The 14179-nt window shown below is 38.2% G+C and overlaps 1 protein-coding gene across 1 annotated transcript; it reads left to right on the forward strand.

Moving 5' to 3' along the window:
- Window positions 1–99: 99 nt before the first annotated feature.
- On the forward strand, window positions 100–13941 carry sting1 (stimulator of interferon response cGAMP interactor 1). Its single transcript, XM_026919644.3, has 7 exons — window positions 100–360; window positions 3994–4214; window positions 6612–6789; window positions 9220–9328; window positions 10080–10309; window positions 11993–12179; window positions 13227–13941. The coding sequence occupies exons 2-7, from the start codon at window positions 4000–4002 to the stop codon at window positions 13499–13501; spliced, it is 1194 nt and encodes a 397-aa protein (XP_026775445.3). The 5' UTR covers window positions 100–360; window positions 3994–3999; the 3' UTR covers window positions 13502–13941.
- The last annotated feature ends 238 nt before the right edge of the window (window positions 13942–14179 follow it).

Below are 14179 nucleotides of genomic sequence, written 5' to 3' on the forward strand. Positions count from 1 at the left end.
GTAAGTAAGTTCATTTACTTAAAAAAAAAAAAAATTGCTCCAATGCTGAGAAGTGTGTCACGTGACTTCCAAATGAAAATGAAACTGAAAAGTAGCCTCAGCACTCAGAATGGGTGTGAGGGCAGCGGAAGTGTGGGTGTGGAGACACCGGAGACAGACATGAGAAGAGCACATAGACAAAAACAAGAGAAAGACTGAGAGAGGACAAGACAGAGACAAAGAGAAAGGGGGAGGAAGAGTGAGAGAGAGACTGAGAGAAAGAGAGAGACAGCGAGTGAGAGAAAGAGAGAGGGGACGAGAGAGAAAAAGAGAAAGAAAGAGAGAGCAAGAGAGATAGAGAAAGACTGCTCAGTGCTATAGGTAAGTCTCTCCATTTCTATGCTTTTGCTTTGCTATAGTGATTTTTCCTGCTGTAATAAATGTACACAGTGTCAAGATCCATGGTCATGCCTGACTCCTAATCCCTTCAGATATCAGATTTGTCATATTTACGTGGTCATTTACATGATGGTTTTTCTAAAATCTGTAACAGGACCTGCCTTGCATCAGGAAATTACTTTTACTATTTACATTCCAAAGTGACTGATCATTTGGCTACGGAATGACTTACAAAAGATAGTAGTTATAGATCTCTCATAAAATATATAGATGCACTTATAGATGCTTTCATAAAATGTAATACGAGGAGATAAAACCACTTGACTACAGTGATATGGCTGGATTTCAGATGATAGGCATGTTAATGATCAAATTGTGGACAGCTATAGTTTAGGGTTAATGGGGAGTTCAGGTGATTACTCATTAATTTCGTTTTCATCCAGATGGTGGTTGGTGTTTTTCTCTTCACCGCTAAGAAAATACCCACTCAAAACATATGCCATGTATGTGTAAGGGATCAACAGAAATTAATAGTAGCCCATGTAGCCCCGCATGTGGCATATTGAGTAATGAATGTAATTTAAAAAGTCTATGTAAAATGTTGCAGTTTGTTGTCCCTTCAACCTCAAGAAACCCCTTCTTCCCCAAAAAACCCTAATGTATAGCCCTGTTATTAACACACCCTCACACAACACAGCAAGAAAGATCTCAAATTAGTGGCAAATTTAAAATTCATTAATGCCCTCAAAAACTTGTAAGTCAGTCTAAACCAGTTGGATTAATATATATATTTTTTTAACAATTAGTTAACTTTAAGAAAACATTTTTAAATGTAACAATCACACTTATAAGCGAAAGATTGTAAACAGCAGTAAAGATGGGAAACATCATGAAGATAGTTACATTTATGTTACTGTTTTTCGATGGCAGTCTGATGATTTTACTCTCACCGTGATAGAAATCTTTTTGTTTTTTTATGAAACATTGCCATTTTTGACCGTTGTTACATGCTGTTTTGTGTAATTCCTTCTGACAGTCACTAAAAGATGGGAACTTTAAACATTTAGTCAGTACAGAAACTTATAACTTTAATTCCAGACATTAAAAAAATAAAGTGAAATAAAAGTGCACAATCCCACAACCTGATCATCGTTATCTCTAAGAACCCCTCACACAGCTATAAGGAACAAACTGTAAATAGGTTATTTCATTGCTTTGATACAAAATGGATTTATTCACCCACAGATTTCCCGCATTCATTTCTTATTCCTTGTTTGAGCTCTACTATCTGTAAAAATACCTTTTCCTCGTTCATTCATGCATCTTCATGAAGCATTCTGTCCTGGGTTGATCAGGGCTATGGTGGATCCGGAGTCTTTCCCTGGAACACTGGCAAAGACAGGAATACACCATGGATCACAGGGCATAAGTATCAGTTTTGTAAGAGAAAAAAAACCTGCTCTGAATCAGAAAGTCAAATTATCACAGCGGAGGCATGCAAATATTTTGTTACAGATATCACCCTGAAAAGGCCTTAAAATAATTCATACACTCTTGAAACTGAAACAAAGCTGAAATTAAGAACTAAATGTAAAAAAAAAAAAAACATGACAATAATCTTGTAAACTAAAATAATGCTGTTGATGGTGTTTATAGCAGTTTTCAGGTTTACTAGTGGAGATAAATACTTATCACTGACCTTTTGTACGTAGACCTCTCTCTAGGCTAGAAGTTGTTTGTATCGTATTCTGTGCAAAAAAAAAGACCCATGTGTTATGTATGAAACTGGCATACAAGCCTGAACACACAATTTATGCCCCAGGTATGTGGTAAAATACTCTTTTCCTGACTCATGTATTCATCTGATGGGAGATTGTGCAAAAAACGTGTGAAGTCAGCTCAAAAAAGGGTGAAGAAATAGGCTTTAAACTGCAGTTCACGCTTCATAGCTGGTTCCAGGTGCAGTTTGTATACAGCCTAATTAAAGGTACAGTAACTGAATAAACATACTCACATAATAAACATACAGACTTAACACACTTGTTTTTTTTGCACAGTACGGTAAAGAGATAAAAAAAATAATAAATGAGGCCAGATCAGACAGCCTCGGACTCTGGTCATTTGCATGCTGTTTGTATATTAGCTAGTTTCTGTGTCTTTAATAAGTCACACAGATGTGAACTTAGGGGAAGTGTGAACTGAGCAAACTGTGCCTCCACCTACATTAAATTTGACACTGACCAATGATTGTGATCTGACAGTCAAAGTCAGCAATGCACCATGCAGGTGGTCAGTCCTGACACCACTGCCTGATCTATCAAACTCTGAAATGTTATATAGGCAGGCAGAACTTCTTAGTGATGCGGCTGCTAACAAGTGACAATAGCATACTGAATGACATTACAGGACCTGTTGTCTAATATACAGTGCCTTTGGGCTGGATTCAGAATTGGCAACTTAAATCCAAAAGATACATCAAAATGTATGCAGGAAAAGTTATGTGTATTCACATTGATGAGTCAGGTTACACAGGTACTTAAGTGTGATTTTTCTGAGTTCCCCATTCAAATTAATAAAATTACCTGGGTGTAGTTCATGCAAGGTTGTGAGATATTTTCTTGAGTAGAAGTGTCAGAGAGGGGGATTTTCATTAGTGTCTAGACCTCCACTTTTAAACATGGAATTGTTCACTTACCTTTAAGCCCTCAAAAACTCAGGGATAGAAAATGCAAACTGAAGAATGAAATTGATTTTTTGTTGTTAAATGTCATACGATGTAACATAAAAGCAAGAACCAGTTTAAAAATGAAACATTAAGATTGGACTTACGTGTGATGATATATGAATAGGAAGATGGCAAGCATTGAAATAAACATCTAATGCTCTGCTAGACTGCATACTGCTCCTCGCTCGAGTCGATATCACTTATATTCAAGTTCAGAATTGTGCATAACTGAGACATGCCTCTTTTTTAGGCAAACTCTGCTACACAAACTCTTCAAACATAATTTCTGAATAGCTCTTAAGTCTCAGGTCTGAATATGCACAATTTTAGTATTAAATTGTCACAATGCGTACTTAACACAACCCAAACAGCAAAACCTGACCATTATCTCTTATGATCGAGATCACTGAAATTTATTCTCCTAGCAAAGATAGTGTGGCAGACAACCAAAAAGTCTCACAGGAATAACAAAAATACACCACCAACCAACAAATTATCACCAGAATCACTAAGCACATAACAAATATTTTAATATAAACACATTTAATGTGTTTCAGTGTGGAGTTTTTCTTTTAATTTCTTTAAGAGACATCAGTAATCCAGTAGCCTAACTGCAGTGGCCATCAAGATTGTTAGATAACCAATAGCTCTGTCAGCACCTGTGTTGTACAAAGAGGCCGTTTCTCTTTGAAAATAGAACAGACCTGCAGAACAGGCTAGGACAAATATGGTTCTTTTATAAACAATAGGGAGGAGAAACTGAGGGAGGAGAAAACCTGCTCGACAGTTGCACCCAGACGATGGAGTATGAAGAAACTTTTTATCTGAATTTAACATAAGCAAACATGGATTTCCATATTCCACAATGCTGGAATTATGTTCATACACAGGTCAGGATGGCGGAGGAATGTGTGGTTCCAAGGTCTCGGGGCCGTGTGCCGGCGGCGTGTGCGGTGGTCTTGAGTGGTCTGGCGTTGGTGGCGGTTTGGCTGCTGGACTCCAGGCTCATGAGAGAGACATCAGGAATTGTCATATTCTCTTTGAGCCTAGGGGCGATACTGCACAGCCTTTGCCTGCTTACTGAAGAGTGGCTGTTTCATTCACAACAGAGGTAAGACATTTACCTGTCTTAAATGCTTAAGATCAAGTTTGAACCTATCTGGTTTTATAAGACTACAATGTGGGACAATAATGACATGATTATGGAGAAAATATAAAAATAAAATCAGAATAATTGATGAAAAATATCTACAATAGTACTACAATTATTCTCTTTCAATACTTCAGTATATATCATTATATACATATGTTATAAACCTAAATAAGACAGGGTATCAGTTAGATTAATTGAGTGTATCATTTGAGCAGTAAACATAACCCAGCAAGCATCAACTGACCAGAAATGTCCATGAAATCTCCATTACTTGGCCAGTCTAACGAATAAAAGATGATGTTAATGGTTTAGTTTTGGTCTCTGCTGGTAAACCTTAGTTTCGCCCCTAAATACGTGACAGCTTGAAGGTACCCTGGATTCAGATGCATTACCTTCCAACCAGTATTCCACAGCCCTACTTCTGAGCCACGTGATCATCTTTACGCTGTCATCAAAACACATTAAAAATGATAGATCACGATTAATGTCACCCCAGTTCTCGAGTGGACAGTCATCGAGTGGAGAGATCAATCTGTGGAAAGATAAATCTGTAACTGACCTCTGTAGATGCGTACAATTGCATCGAGGCTTGCTTGACAGATCGGAAGGAAAGGCCCCACTGTGCTTTCAGGCATATCAGATCTGGCTGCACTCACTCTTCTCAGTGAACCTATTCACTTCTCATGCATCAGGCATAAGTCAGAAAAAGTTTACAGTAATGTAATTTCATCATCTTGTGTTTGAGATCCACCTGTAATAGATAACTGCTACAATTGCCCTATATGCTCTATACTATATCCTGGAAAAGGATGATCCTCTCATAGAGGTCCTGATTCATCCTGTGATGAAGGAGGTTTCACACCCAGGATACAATGAGTGCATCTCGCCCTGGTGTTTGATGTATGCTACAGCTGTCATTTTGTCATGGCACACTAATACATGGTGTCCCTGGGGACACCATTTAAACTGTGTCAGAGGTATCCAGATAAGCGCTCCAGATAATTTGTGTGATTCCCATTCACAGTCCTAACCTACTGGGTTTTGTGGCAATTTGTAGCCCCTGGTTATTGTTTTGACCACCCACACACAGATTGCTAAGCTCAATGACTGCCATCTAGCCGTGAAGCAGTTGGAGACACACTGAGCTCCTGGAGTGATTTTCCTCCAGAAGCTGATTTTCTCAGCCTTAGCCTTTAACTGAAATGTGGGAGTGGTGTAAATGGTGTGGGAACACTGCTTGTCAAGTCTTCTTCCAGCATAATGGCACAGACTGCTGTGTGCTGGGAGGGGATGCTGTTTTTGGCAGCACAAAGAATGAAGAACTGTGCTATAACCATGGGTGGGGAGGGAATGTCCCCATTGAACGAGAGTTTGTTTTTTTGGCAGGGGGGAGAACCCAGACTTAACTCCTCGTAAGATCACATATCAGGCAGTCCTTGGGGAGAATTTTTCTTCGGGAGAATTGGGGAAATTGGGGGTTTCTCTGCTGCGGCAAAAACATTTAACCTCAGGTCCTGTACATGGGACGAGGTTGCTTGCTGAGTGGCTTGTTATGAGGCCTGCTCAGAGCTTTGATGCATCAGACCAATGGAGTGGCTTGTGACAGTTGCATGGAGGGTGGTGGGCATGGCGTTGCCTTCCTGGGTAGGCAGAATTCAAATGCTTTGTACTTCCTCTTCTTGTCACCATATGTCTGCTACATTAGGGTTACTGCTGCGCCAAAGAGAGCCTGGCCTGACTCAACAGGTACAAAGCTCATTTTGCCAATTTCCAAACACTAAGTAGCTCTCACCTATCATGTGACAGCTACCAAACGAGAGGGTGAATGCTTCCTGTGAACTGCTTTTCAAACTGCTGCCTTTTCAAACTGCTGCTCATGCTAAATCACAGGGCAGCTGAACACACTTGGAAGAAAGCCCTGACTGCCCTTTTCCGCATATGTGAGCTCACAGTTGGCCATGATTGGCTAGTGTTGCTCTGATTGACAGGGGAGAGAGTAATTGCCCATCTAGGCAAAGACAACCTTTTGTGAAAATGAAGAGTTTGTGACTTACACAGCAGTTTTTTTAATGGTATCTAACATTATCCTATTAGCTATCTTTAGCTAAGTTTGTCAAAATCTTCATCAGTTATGTCTAATTAATTAATGAAGACAAAAACAAATATAATGGGATTGTACTGAATAATTAAAATGGGATTAGTTGCACACCCCTAGATCATACTCTCTGCACATTCATGGAGAATACATTAAAATAATAACAATGTCTTTCATAAGGAAATACATATTTACATTTACAGTGTTTGTATGCATTTGTAATCAGTTAAATGACTCTTTCATTCCATGCTCTCTATCAGGTATAGTGGCAGCATCCAGCAGATGCTCTGGGCCTGTTTCAGCAGTGCTACTCTAGTAGGAGTGTGTGTGGTCATTTGGATGCTCCTGGTGGAAAGTTTTCAATGGACACATGAGAAGTGTGTCTTATGTGTCTTAACCAGCGCTTTCTTCCTGCTACTGAAGACCCTCGGAGTTCTGGTAAAGATTGCTATGTATCTCACACGAATCACATCAGCACTATACAAACTCTTCACTTGCATCTTGCCAACCTCTCAAAATCATGCCCTCTCAATTGCCTATATTATATTTATATTTGTGGTGTATTTAGAGGTCCAAGCACCCAGTGCTGGGAACCCCTTTTCTGGATTCTCCTTTTTCTGTATACCAAACCACAACTCATAGAGACATAAGAATTGGTCAGTAGAAAGTACTCCTTACTACTAATCAGGCTAGAGAGACCTAGAGATCTGTTTCTCCAGAACCATGGGTCAAAATTTGCAAGTTGGACCATTCTGCTCTGGCTCTGCCTACTTAGATTTTGAGGTAATATTTGCATAATATGCTAAACATATTTTTACAATGTAGTCCTAGAATTTCTGGTATATCTTCACAAAACTGTCCTCTAAATACTCAGTAGAGTCTGAAGCTTAATAATTATCCAAAATATGTTGAGATTTGTAAACAATATGGCCACCACGTCAATCAATGGTAGCACTTAATTTTCTCAAAATGCTGTAACCTAATAATTGGTGGCATAAGCTCACATAAAAGTTGAAATCCATATTCAGCACAAGATTCTGTGTGTAAAATGTAAGGCATAGCCATTAACAGGAGGTGCTATAACATTCAAATGACGGGAGCAGTAATTCCAAACAAGCTATAATTTTGCTATATAGCACCTTTGTGCTAGTTCATAAGTGGATTTCTAATGATTACTTGGAAAAAGCAGTTGTTCCCTGGTGGTCCAGTGGCTAAGGATCCCATGCTCTCACTGCCACGGCCTGGGTTTGATTTCTGGGCAGGGAACCAAACCAGCCACTTGGGGGGGTTGTAGAGCCAGTGCGCTCTCAGTCCTGGTCCTAAGCCCAGATAAAATGAAAGGGTTGCGTCAGGAAGGGCATCTGGCACAAAACCTGTGCCAATTAAATATGTGGAACCTAATGGGAGCAGCTGAAAGAACAATAAATACTCGGAAAAGGTAGTCATTTCACACGTATAACAATGACCTATCATCTAAAAAACTGTTCATCTCTGATCTAGTGTTCTATACAACCTGGCAAGAACTGGCCCCTGGAAGTGTTGTTTGCAAATGGTGCTTGGACCCTGCAGATCAATACTACATTCCTCTGGCTGATTATCTTTATCCTATGATGAAACATATCTGTCTTGATGGGAGTGGTCTCATCCAGAATGACTCCACCCCGATCCCCAGGCTAGAGTTTGTGGCATTGTTTATTTAGACATATATGTCAGCAATATAGTATTTGAACCATTCACAGGACCACTGGACTGGTCACAGGACTGAATGGACTGAACTAGAGTAGTAGCTTAGAGGCACGGGTTTGACTTAGAGATGAAAGTGATATGACATATCTTGGCCTTGAAGGGAATTGATGTAAACACAAAAGTGTTATAAAAACTATACTGACCAAAAGGTCAGGTACAAGGAACAAGCCTTCTCAGTAATTCCAGTGAGGGAAGTGATATTTAGAGCTAAGCCGGTTTCTATACAGTGAGGGGAAATAAATATTAAGGCACTTTTGCTTTTGTCAATTACTGTACTTCCAGTACATATATCCACATCAAATGTATACACATAATATAATTATGTATTTTTTTGGAATTTTTGTAATAAAAATTTACATTCGTCATTGGACACCTGACCGTCACACCCATATGTCGTTCTTCCCCAAACTGTTTCCACAAAGACTGAAACACACAATTGTAAAGAATGTCTTTGTATTACTGTAGCATTGCAGTTTCATTTTACTGGAACTAAGAGGCTCAAACCTGTTCCAGTATGACAATGCCCCTGTACACAAAATGAGCTCATGAAGACATGGTTTGCCAAAGTTGGAGTGGAAGAACTCCAGTGTTCTGCACAGAACCCTGACCTCAACCCCACTGAGCACCTTTGGGATGAACTGTAACACTGACTGCACTCCAGGTCTCCTCACCTGACATCTAATGCTCTTGTAGCTGAATGAGCACAAATCCCTACTCCACACTCCAAAATCTAGTGGGAAGACTTCGCAGAAGAGTGGAGGTCATTATAACAGCAAAAGGGGGACTAAATCTATATTGGATGTTCAACAAGCTCTTATGGCTGTTGAAGAATTTGGTCATAAACATGTATATTAATTAACAAAAACAAAGGTGTCTGGATGCCTATTTCCCCTCACCATACTGGAATCAGGGAATCCTGTGAAAACACTGTCAATCTCAAATCATTCTTGAAGTCTACTGGAGATATTTTATTCTATGTTTCTAAAAATGTGATGTCTAGACGGCTTTTGTCTGTATGACTGTCATGTACTGTAATCAACAAATGCCTTCCCCTTCCTGTTTCTCTGTTCCTCCCTCTTTCTCTTCTTCCTCTGTTCTTTCTCTCTCTCCCTCTCTTTTCAGGGCCCTGCACCAGTGGAGATCTCAGAGGTGTGTGAGAGCAGGAAGCTGAATGTAGCTCATGGCTTAGCCTGGTCCTTTTACATAGGTTATCTGAAGCTAGTGATACCAGGTACACTTCCACAAACACACACTGTTATGAAAATGGTATACCACACACTTCCACATTTTCCTTGAGCAGAGATGTGTTGATAAATGACTGCTTGGTGGCAACACACACTTAAAGAGCTTAAAGACTGTATACTGTAATCTTTTGTAAGTTCTCTATCTGGTGTATCATCTCGCTATCAGACCTTTTGGGTCTGGTCCCTGTCAAGGTTTCTTCCTTGCCCCTTTCACCTCTTACTTGCTCATTACACTGTATTGATACCAATTTTCAGCCAAGTTTGTACTAAGAAATGGTCTACTAAGAAAAAAAAAATTTTGTCGCAAATGTGGTTGATCAAGATAATGTTTGGTGTCCACAATATGCAACATGTTAAGCCAATTTCACCCAGGATATTTTCAAAGATACATTCCCTAATCTATGTATATATGTTTGCTTCAAACAACACAACACTGTTAAGATACATAATTGATCAGAAGAAGAGTCTAGGGAGTAACTGCACTGTACTTAATGGATTAACAGAATGAGGTACATAGTTTCCAGAGAAATGTTTCATCAAATAGGATGGAAACCCAATGTCTATCCACATCAAGGTTTGCAGGGTTGTGTGTTCTGACATACTTTTCTACTTACCATGGTTCTAAAGAGTGGTGATCTGAGTTACTGTAGCCCTCCTGTCAGCTTACACCAGTCTACAGCTGCATATTTTTGGCCAGCAGGTTGGGTATTCAATTATTCCCTGTTTGTGTCTCCACAGCGTTGGAGGAACAGGTGAGGAAACACTATAACCAGACCGGAGAGATTCTCCATTCTTCCCGGCTACACATCCTCCTGCCTCTGAGTGCAGTGGCCCCCACCAAGATGGAGGAAGAGGACCATAACGTACGTTTCCACCAGAACCTCCCGGAGATGCAGCTCGACCGGGCTGGCGTCAGGGGCAGAGTCTACAAACACAGCATCTACAAAATCACTGACCACAAACAAGAGGTGAGGAGCAAAGCACTGAAAATCCAGCCTTGTTCAACTACATCACATAACACACTGATTGGACAAGATCGTTCAGGATTTGGTTTCAGGAATGTTTTTTTTTAATCCGGGCTTAATCCAAAGTTATATTGAATATGAGGTTTGTTAGGTCAAGCACTAAGCAGTCCAGGTGTCTTTCAGTTGAGCAATATTAGTTTTTTATTGCAATATTCATAAATATACAGTACTGTGCAAAAGTCTTAGGCACATGCAAAGAAATGCTGTAGAGCAAAGATGCCTTCAAAAATAATGAAACTAAATATTTCTACATTAAAAAAATACTATAAAGAGCAGTAAACAGTAATAAATGAAACAAAGTCAATATTTGGTGTGATGATCCTTCGCTTTATAAAAAATTGTAGTCTCAGGTACAGTGTGTGCAGTTTTATAAGGAAATGAGCTATAAGTGTTACTGAGCATCTTGCAGAAGCAGCCACAGTTCTTCTGGAGACTTTGACTGTCACACACACGTCTTATTTTTGCAGCAAAACCCAGCAGCCTTCATTATGTTTTTTTGTCTGAAAAGTGTCTCTTATGTAATCTGCTGCTTTCTTTACTGACCTACAAACATTTTTCTGTAACATTTAATTTTGTGCTGGAAAACTAATGTTTGGAAATCTAAAATGTTTTTGTACTGAATCAATAATGTAGAAGTCATAAAATAAAAATCTACAATAAAGTTTGTACTAAAAAAAAAATAGGGTGCCTAAGACTTTTGCACAGTACTGTAGCTCAAAATATATGTGATTTAAAAAATATGGGTTGATGACAAGTATTTGCATATAACCTAAAAAATATATTTTAAAATATATTGTCTTTCTGTGTTGTTACTGGGACTATATATAAGACTTCGAACATCAAATCAAATATATTGCTTTTCTGTATGGGACAGTACTTGTTTTTATTACATTCTTTAAAAAATGTATTAATCATTTTTACTCTGGCTTAAACTCACAGCCTTGAGATTAAAGACTGGATCATCTCAGTTATTAGTAATATAACAAAATCTATGACACATAAATCCCTCTTCACACACTTCATCGCTTCTTTTGGCAGAGATTAAATTAATGTGACAGCTTGTAAAATCACAGTTCATGTTTTACAACAAACATAATCTCTGTAATATCTGTAAAAACCATTTGTTTACATTCATTAGTCAAGAAATAAGGAATCTGTATAAGGAAACTGTATAAGGAAACTGCCATAGCTTTATTAAAATGCTTGTAACTTGAGAAGCAGCACCACTGTGTGGATAATGTCTAAACTATCACCCTGCACTTTGTTATAGTCACAGATGTCACTCAATTACTTATATATTAATATACTTAATATTAAGTTAGCAGTACATTTTCTGAACATTTCATTTGGACAAACCTTTGGATCTATGAGCGTCTTTTATATAATCATTCCTACAACAATATTTTAATTGTTAATTTTCAGTGTTTAATGTCTAACTAGGAATGTTGTGTGAGAAATGTTCTATCACACCACTTCTTATGGTAGATATTTTTAGAACATTGCAAAAATGTTATCTTTGTAACCTTACAGTAACATTACCTCTTGTTTTTAGTTCTGTTTTTCTTCTAATTCTCTCCCTGGTGTCATTAGGTGATCTCTCTAACGCCTCTGTGTCTCTGTCTCCAGCCGTATTTCTGTGTGGTGGAGTACGCCACTCCTCTGCTCACTCTCTATCAGATGTCTCAGGACAGAACTGCGGGGTTCAGCAAGCAGGACAGGAGACAGCAAGTCCTGCTCTTTTACAGGACTCTCAGCCACATCCTGGAATGTTCTCTAGAGTGTCGCAACCGCTACCGCCTTATCCTGCTCGACGGTGAGTCTTACTGTAACTCAAACGTCTCATGCTGGAGATTGAGCTCCAGGGGCGGAAAAAGTACTGAAACTTTATGCTTCAGTGAAAGTATAGATAAAGTGTCAAAATCTTTCTAGCTTCCTTAAGTCATGTGTGTTTAGAGATATGTAAACTCAAATGAAAATCAAAAGGTTGCTACTTTTAAAAGTATTAAGAAGTACAAAGTGAATGTTTTTACTGATGCAGTTACGTTAATATCATGTTTTTTATGTGAAAAATTACTAAGAACTATTAGAAGATTGATTTTGATTTAAAAGCAACTACGCTGTTTTGTCTGAAAACAAGTGTGTTTTCTCATGATTTATCAGATAGCAGCTTTCAAAATGTCCATGATGCTTCTGCACTGTCACATCATCATCAAAACAGAGAAGAGCACTCACACACCCTGCACCCTCAAGTTTTAAAAGCTTAATAAAACATAATTTTAAAAAGACAGTAATAACAAGAAATTTCCCCAGTGATGTTCGCATGAGCAGAGATCAGTCATGTGAAGTGATGATGATGAGGCTCGGGTTTAAATCAGAAATGGTGGGTGGGTTTAGTGACTTTTACCTCAGGAGATGAGACAGAGACTGATGTGGATGATACTGATAATCAAAGTGAGAACTCATTTCCCACTGTAAAATTATAATTCTTTCAAATTTGGCAGAAATGCTGTTTTCTCGTAAGTAGATGAGGTTGTAAATGTAGAGGTAGGCATGGCGTCTTCCAGTGGAATGAATTGGAATGAAATTTTAAATGTGATTTTCTTGCTTTGCACTTTTGGTGATTTGAATGCTAGAGCTTTACTTCTGATTGAGATATACACAAAAGAAAAAATATATTCCAGTCCAGGAAAGTTTCCAGAACTATATAAAGTAGAAAATGTTAAAAATGTGACCACATGAAGGGTTTTCACAGGCCGCCACACTTTTAAGTAAAACTTTCTATGAACACGTTCTTAGACAATACATTGCTAATAATTCCTTGGAAGCATTTTCATTAACTCTAATGATTTGTTTTACTCAGACCAGCGAGCTGATGGTGACCCTCACTATCTGTCCACGGAGATCATCAAGCACTTGCAGCAGCAGGAGCATGAGATCCCCATGGACCTGCCGGAGGAACTGCCCCAGCCCGTGCGAGAACAGGGTGTGATCACAGCTCCGCTTCTTCTCCACCAGCAGGAAGAGCCACTCAGCTCTCTGCCCAGCCTGATGATTAGTGCACCACATTCACTGAGGTCAGAACCTGTGGAGAATACAGACTACACCCAAAACCACTACCACCACAACAGACACTGATAAACTGACTCTCCATGCACTACCTCCTGTACATAGCATCTTTATAGTGTGTTTAGTGATATGTAAACTAATCTCTACACACCGCACACACTGCCTTAATAAACCTTAATAAACATATAAAAACATCATAAAATTTATTTTACTCATCATGAATTCATGACGATTAGGCTTTATGTATTTCCATTAGGGTTAACAGAACACGTTTCACTTAAATGTGTTAAAGTCAAATTTGAATTTGAATTATGATAGTATTTATGCATTAGAAGGCAGTTTTTTTTTATATGAATGTATAAGATCTTTATCTTTATTAAACAAATAAAATACATAATTTATGGTACATTTTGTTTTCACATATTTCTGTATAAATTTTTTTTTTTACTGTTTATATAGAACGTTGTATTAGTTCTACATCTCGATTACGTTTTACTCTCTGTAGTAAGTACTTTCTGTGGATATATATATATATATATATATATATATATATATATATATAAACTTATTAAACTTATTTATATATATATATATATATATACATATATAAAATAAGTTTAATAAGTTCAATAATGTTCAATAAATTTCTTTTCCATATGGATTCTCTAACTTTGGTAACTTTATTTCATGGATAGCTGCAAGAACTTTTAGAACAAGGTCGAAACATTTCAAGATGAAAAAAACATT

Source organism: Pangasianodon hypophthalmus, chromosome 9 (assembly GCF_027358585.1).
Source record: "Pangasianodon hypophthalmus isolate fPanHyp1 chromosome 9, fPanHyp1.pri, whole genome shotgun sequence".
NCBI lineage: Eukaryota > Metazoa > Chordata > Actinopteri > Siluriformes > Pangasiidae > Pangasianodon > Pangasianodon hypophthalmus.